At 40.0% G+C, this 17,836-nt stretch overlaps 1 protein-coding gene across 5 annotated transcripts in view; it reads left to right on the top strand.

Annotated features, from left to right (window-relative positions):
• Paqr8 (progestin and adipoQ receptor family member 8) overlaps positions 1–16,493 on the top strand; it is a 45,647-nt gene extending 29,154 nt beyond the window's left edge. For 3 of the 5 annotated variants that reach the window (XM_078019897.1, XM_078019898.1, XM_078019899.1), the window contains 2 exons: positions 522–669; positions 11,158–16,493. In XM_078019897.1, coding sequence (XP_077876023.1) covers positions 11,187–12,251 — 1,065 coding nt within the window. In that variant the 5' untranslated portion in view covers positions 522–669; positions 11,158–11,186 and the 3' untranslated portion in view covers positions 12,252–16,493. Of the gene's footprint in view, positions 1–521; positions 670–8,033; positions 8,134–10,949; positions 11,079–11,157 lie in introns of all 5 variants that reach the window. The other 2 variants (XM_078019900.1, XM_078019901.1) reach the window with 2 other exon arrangements.
• Positions 16,494–17,836: the final 1,343 nt, after the last annotated feature.

Here is a 17,836-nt window from a genome sequence, read left to right as displayed (position 1 = left end):
TGGCGGCTTACAGGAGAGTAAGTAAGAACTCATCCATGTGCTGGGAAGATGATACACTATAACTCCATGGTGACCCCTCCAGACTTCACCCTGTGTATTTCTTCAACTTGCTATTTATTTATATCATTTAAATTATATCATTAAATTTTCCTTTATAATAAACCAGCAAATATAAGTATTTCAGTGAGTTCTGTGAGCCTCTGTAGCAAATTAAATGAGCCTGAGGTGAGAGATAGTCATTGGAAACCCAACGCAAAACTGGTTGGTCAGAAGTTTCAGAGGCCAGGATTGAGGACTAGTATCTGAATCAAGGGAAGTCCTGTGGGACTAAGCCTTCTATCTGGGAGATCTGACACTATCTGTCAGAACTAAATTGGATTAGTGTATGCCCAGCTGGTGTCCAAAGCAAAATTGCTGGCTTACTGGTGGAAAAAAATTCCTATGCATTTTGGAATCAGAGAGTGATGGGTTGTGAGTATATTGTGGAAGAAACTGAATTTCTTTTTCTCTTATCTCCTCAGGGCATGTGAACATATTGTCACCATAAGGGACTTCAAGGAGATCTTTCCAGAGGCAGAGGAAACATCTACTTGGAACTCATGACACATTGCAGAAGTTAAGGACACATCAAGTTTTAGCAAAGAGGAAGAGCCTTATTAAAAGTGAAAGGTAACGACGCATGTGTGTGTGCTCTTTTTTGTTAAATACTTTTAAATATATCTTTTTAGTTGTAGATGAACACAATACATTTATTTTATTTATTTATGTGGTACTGAGGATCAAACTCAGTGCTTCACATGTGCTAGGCAGGCACTTTGCCGCTGAGCCACAACCTCAGCTCCTGTGTGTGCTCTCTTGAAAGTGAGAAGTGCTTTTGAGTCTTAGGCTCTTCTTTTAAACAACACCTTATGAAGGGTGGCATGGGAAGGTATGTGTGAACAATGCCAGCTTGGTGAACTCAGCTCTTTGTTCGTGGACCACAAGATATTTTTGGTGGTTAATCTTCCAAGATTGACATTGTCTTTTTTATCTAGGTAATATTTGGAATGTGCCTATATTGTAGATTTTTAAAATACATCTCCCTTTGCTTTATCTAATTTGAAAATCCACTGTGTAGGCTAACAGTACATTTAAGCTTTAATCAAAATGAGGCAATTTTCACCAGGCATGGTGGCACATTCTCTAATCACAGCTACTCAGGAGGCTCAGAAAGAAGTATCACAAGTTTGAGGCCAGCCCCAGCAACTTAGCCAGACCCTGTCTCCCAATAAAAAACAAAAAGGGTTGGGGGTATTTTTACAGTGGCAGAACACTCGTGAGTTTAACCCTCAGTACTGTGGGGGGAAAAAGACAATTTTCATAGAAAAGTGAATTTATAGTCACTAAAATTTGTAGATTTCTCAGAAATTTGGGAGTGACAGATCAGGAGGAAAAAACAGGTCTGGGGAGAAGGTCTGATGATGGGGCTTTTAGATTTACAGCTACAGTCTCCTTCCTTTCCTTTTGTCTCCTTTCTACTGATCTTTATTCCCTCTATCCTTTTTCCATGTACTTTTAGGGAGGAGGAAGTCACAACAGTCATCAGAAACATATAATTTCACTGTTTTATTGAATGTTACTGAAAACAAAATGTATTATTGGTAGTTTTCAGTTTAAACTAGGTAAATAAAACATTTTCTTGTTTTTTTTTTCTTCTTCCAGTGTTGAGGATTGTATAAAACCAGGACCCCACACATACTAGGCAAGTGCTCTGCCACTAGGCTACATCTCCAAGGCCTTTTAAAAAATTTCAACAGGGTCTGGCTAAATTGCTAAGGCTGGCCTGGAACTTGTGATCCTCTTGCCTCAGCCTCCTGAGTAGCTGAGGTTACAGGCTGCCTCACCATTCTTGACTGTGATTTTCTTTTTTAAAAAATTATTTATTTTTGAAATGCTAAGGATTAAATTCAATGCTTCACTCATGCTAGGCAAGCACTATGCCACTAAGCCACAAACCCAGCCCTGTGATTTCTTTTTAAAAAAACTTTTAAATGAACAATTTTAGCTAAAATATTAAATTATTACCATGAATAATGCATCTACCTTACTTTTCTCTGCTTTTCCTAAATTATCTTTAAATCTTAAAAAAATATTTTGAAAGGGGCTTCTAAGTTATAAGGCAAAGCTTTAAGATTGAACCCCTACATAGTCCAAGGCATGATTTTGTAACTTTTTATAAATATTAAATGAATTCAAGGCATACCATACTCAATAAATAGAAATTTTAATTTCAATTCCATTTTGAGCCTAATTAAAAATCTTGGGCTAAAGGTATAGCTCAGTGGTAGAATGCATACTTAGCATGAGCACCAATTCCTAGCATCCCAAACACACACACACACAAAGGTAGTTTGGGGAGAAGGATTGTGAGGATTGTGAGGAAGCACAAAATTTTATATTCTTTTTTAAAAAATATTTTTAGTTGTAGATGGACACAATACCTTATTTTATTTTATTTTTATGTGGTGCTGAGGATTGAACCTAGTGACTCACATGTGCTAGGCAAGTGCTTTACCACTGAGCTATAACCCCAGCCCTACATTCCTGTTTAATTTTCAAAAATTGCATTAAAATCAATTATAAGGCAAAAAATATATATAGTTGGCCCTCAGTATCTGTGGGATATTGGTTCTATACCCCCACTGCCCAGGGATACCAGGATCTGAGGATGCTCTGGCCCCTTATATAAAATGACATAGTATTTGCATAATCTATGCACATCTTCCTGTGTACTTTAATACATTATAAATGCTATGTAAATATTATACTGTTTTGTTTAAAGAATGATAAGAAAAAAGACATGTTCGACCAGACACTTTGTGTGTGTGTGTGTGTGTGTGTGTGTGTGTGTGTATGTGTGTGTGTGCTCCCATGTGGCACTGGGGATTGAACCCAGGGACAATCTGCCATTAAGCTATATCCCCACCTTTTAAAAAATGATTTTACTTTGAGACAGAGTCTCACTAAATTGCCCAGGCTGGCCTCAATCTTGTGATTCTCCTGCTTCAGTCACCTAAATCTCTGGGATTAGAGGTATGTGCCACCACACCTGACTTACCTACCCTTTTTAAAGAGGATAAAGACACAGACTAATTGAATGTTTTAGGCATAGCCAACAGCTGAGTAGAGCAAATATTAACAGCCAGACTGTCTACCAATCCATAATTTATTTTTTCTTCAACCTTTATTCAGTAAATAATTATGAAGTGATTTCTATATGTAAGATGCTATTTTAAACATGGTAACACTGATGGCTAATGGAGGAGTGGAGTATATCAATGATCATGGCTCCAGGACAAAAGCAAGTAGAGGGAGGCAAAGCCTAGTCCTATGGGAGCTGGGAATAGATCCAACTTAGTCTAGGAAAGGCTTCCCAGCAGAGCTAGATTCTGGGCAGAGTGTTGAAGATGGGCTGGGGTTGCGAGTCTAGGGGGCACTGGTTTGGGTGCTTAGGAGACAGAGAGTGAGAACACTTTGGAAGAATTCCCAGTGTAATTATCCAGGCCTTAGGCCATATAAATTGCATGGGGAAGTGGACTCAAGAGGAGACTGGAATAGAGAGGTCAGAGAGAAAAGGCCTGTTTGCATGGTAAGAGCTTAGTATTTGTATTGCAAACATACAATGGTGAGTTATTAAGTTTTGAGGAGGAAGTTATGATCATATTTCCATTTTTTATCCTATCACCCTGAAGTGGCTGGAAAATGAAGGGAAAGAATGAAGTGAGGGTGTGGTTGTGTGTGTGGGGAAGCCATTATGCAAGGAAGAAAGGGCATTTATGGTAATTGGTTGTTATCAGCAACTTAAATTAATTTTGAGTGAATTAAGGGAAAACAGTAGAAATGGAAAAAGCAAATAGATTCCAGAAATGCTGAGATAAGATCAGCAGCTCTAGATGTTAGAAGTAGGGGCAGGATCAATCCTGAACTGATGGAGATATTTGATGGTGAATTTGAAGTACCTGTGGACATTCAGTTATACACCTCAAGAATGGTTAAATATTTGAATCCAACCCTCAGGAAAGATGTGGCTGGAGGCATATTTGGGAATCAGCTGTTAGAGGTTCCAACTGAAGCTAAGGGCCTGGGAAAAGTACTTGAGTGAAAGGCATAGTACAGACACTAAGAAGGATGGATCTTTGGGAACACAGCTGTCAGGGATGGTGGAATAAGAGAATAGAGGCAAGGCAGAGAGGTACTGTCACTTAACCCAAGAGAGGAGGAACTAGTTAGCAATGGGAGTTCTGCAGAGCTCAGGAGAGATAATCACTCAAACAAGCTAAAAGCTTGTTTCAAACCTTTTCAAAGGTTTCATCAAACCTAAGCTTTCACTAATGCCACTGTCCTTACCCCACTCCCTTATTACTCCCCAGCATCCCTTTACTCACAGACCAACAAGAAGCGACAGCATTCTTATGCTTGTATTTTGCTCCTTTCTTGGGATGCCTCATCCTTGTCTAAGTTCTGTCCATCTACCCAGATCTATCACAAGTCCATTTTGTCCATGGCTGCCTGCATGTGCTCCAGTTCTGCTCTATACAGACCTGTATAATTTTACTTTGTGTCACTGGAGGAGTTCCTGGAGAGGGAGACCTTGTCTCAGAAAAAATGGGGTTCTTGGTACATGACAGAAAAGCATTTCATCACAAGCCAGTGACACAGACAGATATATTTAGGAAAGCAGATACACATTCAAGGAGAATGTGGGGTAAAGCAAGGAATACACATCCAAGAGAAGATGCAGGCCATCTCCAGAGGGAGACAGCAACCCCTTGGTCTGGAGTGTTACTATACATAGAGGGAAAGTAGCTAAGAGGTGAAGGGCAGAGTTATGCAATTTCATGCCAGTTTTCCTGCACTTGTGTATCTCTCTCAAATTATGTTACTTTTTTCAGGCAAGAACATGGGCCAAAGATATGGTAGGTTGCTCAGGAATTGCTTATTTTGCATTTCAAGGTTCATGGGCATTTTCAGTGGCTCACAGGCCTTTCTCTTTTGAGACTCGGTGTATCTTTTTCTGTATCCCTAAATTTCTATCTCATTTATACTTGATTATGTTCCATTTGGTGTTTTTAGCTATTGATTCATGAAGTCCGACTCTTCTTATAAGCTTCTTCAAATAAGAAGTCATCTTCTTCTGTGGTCTCTGTACCCTGCAATAGTATTGAACAGATAATCCTTACTCTGAAAAAGCTTTCTGGTTGATCAAAATGATCAATTTGCCTTTTGACTTGTCCAGGTCATGAGGATTCTTTTTTTTTTTCCTTTTGTGGTATTAGGGATTGAAGCCAGGGGAACTTTACCACTGAACTACATCCCAGGCCCTTTGTATTTTTTATTTTAGGACAGGGTCTCATTAAATTTCCCAGGCTGTCCTCAAACTTGTGATCCCTCCTGCTTCAGCCTCCCAAGTAGTTGGATTCAGGATTTTTTTTTTTTTGGTTCCAAGGATTAAACCCAGGGTTGTTTAATCACTGAGCCACATCCCCAACCTATTTTTATTTTTTTTATTTTGAGACAGGGTCTCACCAAGTTGCTTAGGGCCTTGCTAAGCTGCTGAGGCTGGCTTCAAACCTGAGAACCTTCTGTTTCAGCCTCCCAAGCTGCTGGGATTACAGTAGTGTGCCACCATGCCTGGCTAGTTCAGGAGGATTCTTAATGAAGATTTGAATTTCAGATGTCCAGGAGTTGGTGTGAATCCTGTGCAAGGTAGACGGTTCTGAGGTTGCTTCTAGGTCAGCTGATAACCACAGCAGCTTAGGTAGGATTACATGGGACAGAGTCCAGGAATGAGGGAATCCTCACTCAGAGAAATCACCTAGGAAGGCATGAAGGTGTGTGCCTGAACAACACTATGATGCTGACATGTGTTTCCTCCAAAATAAGCTCAAACTTTACAGGTGGTCTTTTGAAGCTTCTTTCTGTAAGTGCTGCCCACTCTGGCTTGGTGAAAGTGAGGTCTATCTAAGGACACGGGGTGCTGAAAGCAAGAACCCACTAGACAGTGGTCTGTAGTTTATGACACAAGATTTATAACCATTTCCATTACTGTGGTTGTATTGGTTGTTCTCAGACAAAAGGAGAATTTCATGTCAGAGGAGGAGGTAGTTGCTAAGGGGGTAAAAAAAGAATATATATCCCTTCCTTTACTCCTAAAGCTTCTTGCTCTCTAGATGGCCACATTCTCCCTTCTACTGAAGGAGATTGTAAGTTTGAGGCCAGACTGGGCAACCCTGTTCTCAAAATGGGCGGGGGATATAGATCAGTGGTAGAGCACCTTGAGTTCAATCCCCAGTACTGCAAAAATGTTTAGAATTTTTCATGACCCTGCACATCCCAAGGGAAATTTAAATCCTTTCTACCCACAGATAAGAGTACTTACTTCTTTGTAACCCCCCTCATTGCTGAATGAGATAAGGAATTACATTCTGAGTTGAAGGCCATGGTGGTTGTGTCCCTGGACTACCTGGTCCCTCTGTGAGTATCAGGTTTACACAATCCAGGGCATGTATTAATCCAGAGGAGTATTAATGCAGAGGCATTAATACCTATGGAAACTCAAAGACTGGTGTGCATTTTAAAGATCTCATTCGAAGTTGGTTCTGCCAACTTTTTCTTCGGTGTTCCTTTTCCTTTGAACTAAAGTTAATATCCTTTTGGTCTTACATCTCTCTGCTTCTTAGTATAGACCTCTCTTTAGTTTATTTTCCATGAAAAGTGAAGTAGAAATAAATTTCTGAAAAAATACTTACCAACATAAAGTCATAAGACTAATCAACATAAAGTTATAAGGGAGGTAATGTGAGAACTAAAGGACTGCCATGGTCACAGTTAAACAGGCCTGGTCTTCTGGAGTTCAACAATACAGCAGCATCACATTCTGTCCTTCCTCTATCAGAATAGATGGGACTAGTTAGTTGCTACAATTGACTTATGCTCCATTCCACCCATTAAATAATCAAAAACTGAAACTTTATAAATTCTGTTGAGCCAGATGTGTGACACACACCTGAAATCCAAGCTACTTGGAAAGCTGAGGCAGGAGAATCACCAAGTTTGAGGCCAGGCTTGGCATTTTAGTGAGGCAATGTTTCAAAATAAAAAGGACTAGGGATGTAGCACACCTGGGTTCAACACCCCATACTGCAGACAAACAAACAAACAAACAAACAATTCAGTTGAATCATCAGGTTTGTAAAAACCTACTGTTTAATAGACATTGTTTTATTTACTTTAGTTATTTATTGCAGTACTGGGAATTGAACTTAGGAGCTTTCTTCTACCGGTGAATTATATTCCCAGACCATTTTATTTTTTGAGACAGGGTTTCACTAAATCACTCAGCCTAGCTTTGAACTGCCTCAGTCTCCTAAGTAGCTGGGATTAGAGCACCACTGCCCCTGGCTAGACACCTTAAGGATATAAAGATAAGAAGGAACTGGGTGGTTATGTATTATTTGAGATGAGAATTGTTGCAGATTGGTCTGGGTATCCAAAGATAATGTAAAATCCTTAATATTAGATGACATCCAGATGGAGCCTACTGGAAAATATCTTTAGAGATTCCTTATTATAAAGGAATCATACCAATCATAAAATCAGACTGATATTTTCATATGCCCAATGTCTTACCTCAGTTGTCTACCAATCATAAAATCAGACTGGTATGTTCATCTGATTTTGTTTTCTGCTTCACAAGAGATAATAGAAGCTTGTGTCTAAAGAACAGAGATCCAACAAGCCCAACTCCCCCAGATAATATGTTGGCTAACAGCAAAAGAACAACTTGAAAAGTTATCCCATGTCCCATTCCTGCAGTTCTTCCTTCTGAGGTCAGTTGTAGAAGTACTTTTAAGCTTTTCCTTCTTATTTTTAAAAGAATCAAGGTGTTTTTAGATTTATTTTTGGGTTTGTGGGAGAAGGCACTGGATTGAACCCAAGAGCATTCTACCACTGGGCTATATCCCCAGCCCTTTTTATCTTTTATTTTGAAACAGGGTCTCACTAAGTTGCCCAGGCTGGTCTTGAACCTCTCATCTCAGCTTCTCAAATCCCTGGGATTACATATGTGCACCACTACAGCCAGCCTGAATTAAGGTATTCCAATGAACATTCTTTTTAACTTCCATATTCCCTCTCTGATCCTCCTGCCTTAGCCTCCCAAACTGCTGGGATTATAGGCATGTAGTACCACATCTGGCCACATATTCTGGTTCGCTTCCTGGTTGACTCTGTAATCCTTAGTACTTTCCCCTTGACATTATGAACTATGACCTATGTTGAGATTTGGATCATAACCTAATTCCAGTAGGAGACCACCATCTAGTGGGTGCTTACTTAGAAAATGTCTCAATATAGGGTTACTGGAGCTAAAACCAAAATACAAAGATGAAGGAGACATTAGACCCTCCACTCATGAGCCATTCCTGTGTTACATACTAGTGATGGTTATAATGTTTTTTTGTGTGTCACTTTGGAACCAAACATTTTGATAACACTTAACAGGCATCATATCATATAGCCCTTGCATCAACCTTGTAGGGCAGCTTCTCTGCATTAACTCTACTTCACAGATGACGGAGAGCTTAAGATAGTAATGTGACTTGTTGACAGTGGGGTCAAAATTAGAGCTCAGATCTCTCTTGATGCCAGTAACTTATAGTGAACTACACTAGTAGAGTCTCATGAGAATCTCCTGGCTTTCCAGCCCATATCTTGGCAAAAGTTTTTAATCTTGTTCTTTGTTTGGAAATCTCCTTCTTTATATCCTTTCAGAAATTCTGACTTTTCCTTTAAGACTCAGTTCAAGGGTAACTTGGAGAGACTTGTCCCCCAATCACACCTTCTAGTCTATGAATTGGGGCTTTTCTCTAGTAAAATGCTTAACTACACTTTTCTATAAGGTCCCACTTCTTGTCTATCTCCCAAGTAGACTCTGACCTTCATGAAAGTAGGGAACCTATCTTATTGGTCTTAGCATTCCTAGTATCTAGCATAGAGCCCAGTTCATATTAATAAAAATAGCAAAAGTATTTAACATTTACTAAGCATCTGTCTTGGGCCAGGCAAAACAATTCATTTTTTTAGACTCCCTCATTTAACCATCACAACTACCCCATAATATGTAAAATTATGAAGCATACTTTGCATATAAAGACAAAGGCTGAGAAAAGTTCTATAACTTGCCCAAAATCACTCAGTGGCAAAAATCAAGATTCAACTCCAGGTCTGAACTTCTTTCACGTTTTATTGATTGACTGATTGTGCTAAGAAGTGGAACCTGGGGGTGGGGGGCTGTAACACTGAGTCACATCCCCAGCCTCTTTTATTTTCTTTTGAGACAGAGTCTCACTAATTTGCTGAGGCTGCCCTCAAACTTGTGATCCTCCTGCCTTAGCCTCTCAAGTTGCTGGGATTACAGGCATGTAGTACCACATCTGGCCACATTTTATTTATCATGCCCTACATTTTTTATCTGCTTAGATTTTTTTCTCCTTCAATGTAAATAAGTGGGAATATTACATTTTTTTTTCACTAAAATTATAGTACTTTCTGTATTTTTTCCTGTTGAAGATCTTTGAAGGTAGGGGTCCATTTATATAAATTGGCATGCAACTTTTTTAAAATATTTTTTAGTTGTAGATGGAAACAATACTTTCATTTATTCATTTTTATATGGTGCTAATAAGGATTGACTCCAGTGCCTCACATGTACTAGGCAAGCACTCTATCACTGAGCTATTACTCCAGCCCACTATATAACTTTTATTGAGGAAACAAGCTTAGGAATTATTAAGTACAGTTAACTGTATGCTTCTTTACCCAGTAACTTCACAGGGAATTTTTCATAAATTTTATTAAATATTTTACAAAATAGTTGCTGTGCTTATCAGACTAATCTGTCACATAGACATTCCAAGAATAAGTTAAGCATTTCTGAAGCCTACAAGTACAAATTTACTTATCCAAGATAGACAAATCCCAAACTACCCCATTTCCAGAGCTTTTCTCCTTTCTTGAAAAGAACAATCCCGATGGGCACAGTGGCATAGGCCTGTAATCCCAATAACTTGGGATGCTGAGGCAAGAGGATTACAAATTTGAGGCCAGCTTGGGCAACTCAGTGAGACTTTGTCTCAAAATGAAAAATAAAAGGGGCTGAAGACATAGCTCAGGGCTAGAGTACCCCTGGGTTCAATCCTCAGTACTGAAAATAATAATAGTAAATTAAATAGAACAATATTTGCAATTAAGACTTTATGTTAAGGCTTTATGTTAGGCCATGTTTTAATTTTAACTATTACAATATCTCAGAATGTGCATTGGTTTTTCCCAACCTAATTTGTTTTTCTTTAGTTTGAAGTTAATACAGTTGTTTACCTCAGATTTTCAAGTTACCAGTGAAATTAGTGGGGTAATTTAAGATTAGGTGGGTGCCAAAGAAATGGAGCATTTATTAGCCTTTATTTTTATCTATCTATCTATCTATCTATCTATCTATCTATCTATCACCAGGGATTGAACCCAGGTGAGCTCAATCACTGGGCAATATCCCCAGCTCCCCGCCCACATTTATTTATTTATTTATTTAGACAGGGTTTCTCTAAATTCCCCAGGGCCTCCCTAAGTTGCTGAGGCTGATCTCAAACTTGTGATCCTCCTTCCTCATCCTCCATAGCCACTGGGATTACAGGCGTGTACCCCCATGCCCAGCTCTTTATCGTGCTTATATTTATCGTTCTGTGTTTCAACATATTTATAGTAGTTCAAGCCTAATTACATTTTAATTACATTAAGGAAAACCTAGTCTTTAAAAATAATCTTACGTACCATTAAATCTTGTTTATTATTAAATAATGTTAAGGTGGCAAAGAGACCCGTTTGACAAAGCGTGGCTCTGTCTCACCCTGTAGTATGCAGCAGATACAGAATCAGAACACTGGACAGTAAAGGGACCTTGTTCCAACTCCATCATTCTACCGATGAGGAAAACGAGGTCCAGAGAAGCCAGCTGCAGTTCCCGGCTTCTCCTCCTGCCCCAGGTAGCCAAGTCCATTAAGACTGGTCACAGTTCCTCACTGTCTGCCGCGTGTCTCATCGCGGTTTCCCTCTCTTCCTCAGGCTGCCCCGGCCCCCACGACGCCACCGCCATGACGACAGCCATCCTGGAGCGCCTGAGCACCCTGTCCGTGAGCGGCCAGCACCTGCGCCGCCTGCCCAAGATCTTGGAGGATGGACTTCCCAAGATGCCCTGCACCGTCCCGGAAACGGATGTGCCCCAGCTCTTCCGGGAGCCGTACATCCGCACGGGCTACCGCCCCACGGGGCACGAGTGGCGTTACTACTTCTTCAGTCTCTTTCAGAAACACAACGAAGTCGTCAACGTCTGGACCCACCTGCTGGCGGCCCTGGCCGTACTTTTGCGATTCTGGGCCTTTGCGGAGGCCGAGGCCTTGCCGTGGGCCTCTCCTCACTCCCTGCCCCTGCTCCTGTTTATCCTGTCCTCCATTACGTATCTCACGTGCAGCCTTCTGGCCCACCTGCTCCAGTCCAAGTCCGAGCTGTCCCACTACACCTTCTACTTCGTGGACTATGTTGGCGTCAGTGTTTACCAATATGGCAGTGCCTTGGCCCACTTCTTCTACAGCTCAGACCAGGCCTGGTATGAGCGGTTCTGGCTTTTCTTCTTGCCAGCAGCTGCCTTCTGCGGCTGGTTATCTTGTACTGGCTGTTGCTACGCAAAGTATCGTTACCGAAGGCCTTACCCAGTTATGAGGAAGATCTGTCAAGTGGTACCGGCAGGGCTGGCCTTCATCCTAGACATCAGTCCTGTGGCACACCGGGTGGCACTCTGCCACCTGGCTGGCTGCCAGGAGCAGGCAGCCTGGTACCACACCCTCCAGATCTTTTTCTTCCTGGTCAGCGCCTACTTCTTCTCCTGCCCGGTGCCTGAGAAGTATTTCCCGGGTTCCTGTGACATCGTGGGCCATGGGCATCAAATCTTCCATGCCTTTCTGTCTATCTGCACGCTCTCACAGCTGGAAGCCATCCTTCTGGACTACCAGGGGCGACATGAGATCTTCCAGCAGCGCCATGGTCCTTTGTCTGTCTACATGGCCTGCCTTTCTTTCTTTTTCTTGGCCGCCTGTAGTGCTGCCACCGCAGCCCTTCTGAGACACAAAGTCAAGGCCAGACTGACAAAGAAAGATTCATGAGGCTTTTGGGTGGAACAGGATGTAGATGTGAACGTGGCCCTTGTGATTTGGGGAAAACTTGATACAACAATGGAAGTTGACTTGTTATTTTTAGGGGTTGATTTTCAAATTAATATGTATTTCCAAGGATATGCTATGGCTACAGCATTTAAAAGCCAAAGGATTCAAGAGTTTTGTTGTTAAGTAAAGGAATATTCCTTTTCCTTCTGGGTCATAGCCTTAGAAGGAAAGGGATCTTGGTAAGATTAATGAAACACTGAACTGAGAACTATCTTCATGCCTGAAAATTTAGCAAATTCTGACGATAGCTTCCAGAGGCAAGTCCTAGAACTGAGTGGATAATAAAATAGTACTGGAAAGTAGGTAGGTTTGTCCTCACCCTATTGGAATAACCATCCTACTATGCTGGTCTTTGGTAATTGAATAAATTGACCTAAAGACCTTGTTTTATTTGGATTTCAAATTATCTAGAGGAAAAGTCAGAATCTTCAAGATGATTCTGTGAAACTGTTAGAAATAAGGAATTACTCAGTTCATCTGATTTCTGATCCTTACTCTCTCATCCACTCTACCACTGACCGTTTCTCAGGACAATTGTCTGCCTGGCTGTTTTTTTTTTGTTTGTTTGTTTTGTTTTGTTTTGTTTTTGTCTGAAGTGCTGTTCACTCCTGTCCCTTCTTTGCATGGTAACTCAAAGTACTATGAAGCAGTCACACTTCCAGGAAATGCTTGAAGCCATGTGACATGCAGGAAGTTCATTCTTGTATAATACTAATGTAAATGGTACTAGAAAGTACAGTGCCAAGAGCCTCCAGGAGGCCCAGCCAACAAGCATGAATAGCCTTGCTTGTTTGGTGTTATGGGACCCTTCTTTTATACCTGTGAACTGTAGGATTACCAGAGCTATTAGGGCTGCCTTACAAACCAGAAGATCTGGGGGTTGCTCTAAGATTCTAAAAAACATATTGACAAAAATGGCTCTTTTGGGGGGGTGGGGGTGGGGAACCCTTTGTAGGGTGAATTGGTCCTAACTTTCCTCTGGGGGTCTGATTATTTCAAGAGGAACTTGAAGTCCAGCCTTCTACATAGATTCTGCTCATGAAGGACCAACATAACCACCTCAATTCAGGGGCCTCAAGCAGGCAGTTCTGCCTCAACTTAAAGCAGAACCTTAAAATAATCAAGTCCCAGTACATGTGTTCACTGTGGTTGGTCCCTAAAAGGTCCTTGGGTAAGAGGCAAGGGAATCAGGCACCCTATAACCAAAATGCTCTGCTTGGAACATTGCTTCCCAGCAGCTTCTGTGAGACAGGTGGTGCTTGCAATTATTGTTCTGGCCATGCAGCCCTCTCTGAGGACTGGCTTCTGCACTAATCCAGTGAAGGAGGCTGCATCAAAGGAAGGGCTGAGAAGCCTTCTCTTCATCGGCTACATTTCCTATCAGTATAAAGTCCCTTGTTTACTAAAAAAGGAAGTGGTTTGTTTTAATTCCAGTTTGATGAACCTCCTCTAAGATTATTTTCTTGTCTTCAGAAACAAAGAGTACTTTTTATTCTTTTTTCTGAAAGATTTGTGAGTTTTGTGCCTTATAAATGTAAATGTATAAACACCTTATTTAATATATGCACGAGTGGGATTTCCTATCTTGGGTTATTGGGATCAGAAACAAAAATCATTGTAAACCTAAGAAAGCTAGAACTATTTATCAATAAAAAAGACTTTGAATCTGTGTTTTGGCCAAAAAAAAAAAAATCCAACTCAAGCTTTCCTATAATCTTTAAATCAAGAAAGCATGTGTCTTGTTAGCTACATTGTTTTGCTTAGTGAATTTCTTGTTCATCCTCAAGTATCTCAACTTTTATGCTACCTAAATGTCTTATACAAGCTTCTGTTTGTCGAGGTCAAATTCACAGCAAATAAAGTTAGCAAAACTGAATGAGGTTGAACTGAAAATAGGGAAGGAGGAGTGCAAACATTTCAAGTAGAAGGTCAATTTAAACTGGGAACTTGAAAGTGAAATTTTCATTATTAAAGATTCAAAGACTATAGTGTTTCAAAAATGGAAGAAAAAGAAATAAGGGAGAAAGTTGTGAATCAAACTTTTGAGCATAACTATGGTGGTATTGGTGGAGATCTTTAGATTAAATCATCCAGATATATATACATATTTTTAAAGTGGAGACAGAAAGTAGAGGAGTTATCTTCAAATGTACCTCAGACCAATACCAGTCTGCACCTTGTTATGATTTGCCTATGGCACCATAAGTATAGAAAGAAGCATGAAACTAAGATATTGCCATACAAGTTTTAATTTGCAGAAGATTGACCCTCAAGTGATTGGAAAATTTTAAAAAAGAAAAAAGAAACCATTTATTTTACAAGTGATATTTGAGAATCATTGAGATAGGGGACTATAATATAATCTATCTCCTTTTTTGTTTTTGCAGTACTGGGGATGGAACCCAGGGGCACTTTATCATTAAACTACATCACCAACTCCCCCCACCCCACCTTTTTGTGAGACACTGCAAGGCTGGCCTTGAACTTGTAATTCTCTTAGCCTCCTGAGTGGCTGGGATTACAGGTATGCACCACCATGCCCAGCTATGATATGCTCTCAAAATACTAGTATCTCATTAGAAGTATATAAACACAGGAAGTACAGATGTTTCTAACTACTCAAAACTTTGCTTTTTGGGGGGTACCAGGGATTGAATCCAGGGGTATTTATCCACTGAGCCTCATCCCTACCCTTTTTAGTTTTTGTAGACAGGGTCTTGCTAAGTTGCCTAGGACCTTGCTAAGTTGCTGAGGCTGGCTTTGAACTTGGGATCCTCCTGCATCAGCCTCTTGAGCCACGAGGATTACAGGTGAGCACCAAGCCCAGCTAACTACTCAAACTTCTGAAAGAGGCTAATATGCCTTTGAGTGTGTATGTGTGGGGCAGTGTGGTATTGAGGGTTGAATCCAGAGGCACACAACCACTAAGTATGTAGCCTTTTTTGTTTATTTTGAGAGGGTCTCACTAAATTGCTGAGGCTGCCCTCAAACTTGCATTCCACCTGCCTCATCCACCAGTTCCTGGGATTATAGGCATGTGCCACTGAGTCTGGCCCCTTTTGAAATATTATCATTAAAATAAGTTTATCAGCCAGGCACGGTGGTACATGCCTGTAATCCCAATGGCTCAAGAGGCTGAGATAGGAGGATTACATGTTCAAAGCCAGCTTCAGCAAAAGCAGGCACTAAGGAACTCAGTGAGACCCTGTCCCTAAATAAAATACAAAATAGGGCTGGGGATGTGGCTCAATGGTCGAGTACTCTCAAGTTCAATCCTCAGTACCCAATAAGTAAATGAATAAATATTTATCAGTAAGTCCTAGTTTTAAAAGTTAATTAAGAATTTTATAAAGGAGATGGTTATCTTACTCCATCACTGCTCCAACAGTTGACAAGTACTAAAAATTCTGTTTATCTTTTCCTCTCTCACTTTTAATTAAGACTTTGAATCTACTAAAATGCAAATGTTGGGGCTGCAGTTGTGGCTCAGTGGTAGAGAGCAGCATGTATGAGGCATTGGGTTCAATCCTCAGCACCACATAAAAATAAATAAAATAAAGGTAATATATCCATCTATAACTAAACAAAAATTTCTTAAATGCAGATGTTCCTGATCGAACTAAACTATCAGTATTTTGCATCTTTTGGTGAATAAAAATTCCTATGGATTTGTATGAGGTCCTATTTAGGGAAGCAGAACACAGCAAACTGTGGATACATTTGCCTGTTACCCTCCTGTCTAGTTTCTTCCTGACCTGTATTTACTGATGAGCTAATTTTAATGCTCTGAAGATATCAGGGTTTTATTTCCAGTTTTGGCTGAAAGTATCTCAATAACGATATTTGCAAGATTCATTTACTAGAAGCTTGAAATAATAGGTATTCATAGCCATGAAATTAGCATGGTTTATTTCTTTCTCTGTTGCCTACCTGTTCATAAATTATAACTTTTAACTCTTGAAAATATTTTGTAGGTTTTGCTCACTACACTGTAGTTTCAAATGGATCCTCTAGATGGCGATCATGTCTTATTAGAGAAAAGCCATTGCCACCCACTTCTGCCCACTAATTGTATTGGTCCTGTGTTTTGCTTGATTGCTTGGTAAAGAAAAAGTGGAACTCTTTTCTGTCTCTATAAATCTACTTACACAAATTATCATTAAACGGATTTTTGTATATGGATTGTTGTGGTATTAACGATTTAAAAAACAGTTACCCTGGATAGGGGCTACCTTAACAAAGCCTGTCCTAAAGCAAATTTTATTTATACAAACATTACCAGAAGGGGCTAGGATATTTTATATCCTTCTAGAATTAGTAAAATATATAAGCTTTTAAGTTGTCTCTATATACAACTCCCCCAGCCCAATATACATAGACCTCTATTCTGCACTTGTGAGTAAAACAAACTGCCCCTTAAAAAGTTGATTTCTCTGAGGATTTCAATCTAATTGAATAAATACTCCTACTTTTACAGGTAATAGTGTTAAAAGACTAAATTTTGAGCTGATGGACTATATTTTTTGAAATCTAAAAATTATTAATGATCATAATTCTACTGTTAATAAGTAATATAGGGACTGGGGTTGTGGCTCAGTAGTAGAGTGCTCACCTAGCATGCATGAGGCACTGGGTTCGATCCTCAGCACCACATAAAAGCAAAATAATGTGTCCACCTAAAAACTAAAGATACATAAATAAATAAATAAATGTTAAAAAATAATAATAAGTACTATAATGCATGTATTGTGAAATGTGGTATCTATCAACCAAATTATTTTGTAATCTTCACTATTAGATTGAAATAGCTAAGTAAAAGGTGATTATCTGGGTTACTGCAGTTTTAGTCAATAGTACTATCATCATAAGTGTAAGGAAACATTTCTAAGGTTGGAGCCTTCACTGATAGAACTATGGAAGTTTCTCTTGCCTCAACCTTTTTAATATAGACCTCTATTCTGCACTTGTGGGTAAAACAAACTGCCCCTTAAAAAGTTGATCAGCTGGAGCCCCACACAGTTTCCAAATGCTTCTGTTGTTACTCTTACTTGTCTAACCACTTTTAGTTATTGATTTAGCAAGAATTTATTGAGTACCTATTGGTGGTAACATGGTTGCTCTGGAGATACCATGATGAGGAAAAACAGACACAGAGGCTGCAGACAAAGAATCTGTACTCGGCTGAATAAGGACCAACATCTTCCCTTTAAGGCCCCATGACAAGGTTCCCCTTTTTAGATTTTGGTGCCAGTTACAGCCTGAGTACCAGATGGCCTGAGGAGACTGGCTGCTGTGGGTCAGAACCTTTTCAAAAGGATTGAGCTTTCTGTCTTTTCTCTCCAGAGTCCAGAAACATCTCCCCATCCAGCCAGCCAGGCAACTTAAAGACACTTCAACCTCATGTTCTTCAACCATTCTTACTGCCCTCTGGTTGTTTAGGTTCAAGGATCCTTGACACATCCAGACACAGAAAGGAACCCTGGATTTTCACAAGCAGTATAGAACTCCCAGGTACTTAAAGGCTC

The sequence above is a fragment of the Ictidomys tridecemlineatus genome, chromosome 8 (assembly GCF_052094955.1).
Source record: "Ictidomys tridecemlineatus isolate mIctTri1 chromosome 8, mIctTri1.hap1, whole genome shotgun sequence".
Classification (NCBI taxonomy): domain Eukaryota; kingdom Metazoa; phylum Chordata; class Mammalia; order Rodentia; family Sciuridae; genus Ictidomys; species Ictidomys tridecemlineatus.
This window is presented reverse-complemented; position numbering and strand designations above follow the sequence as displayed.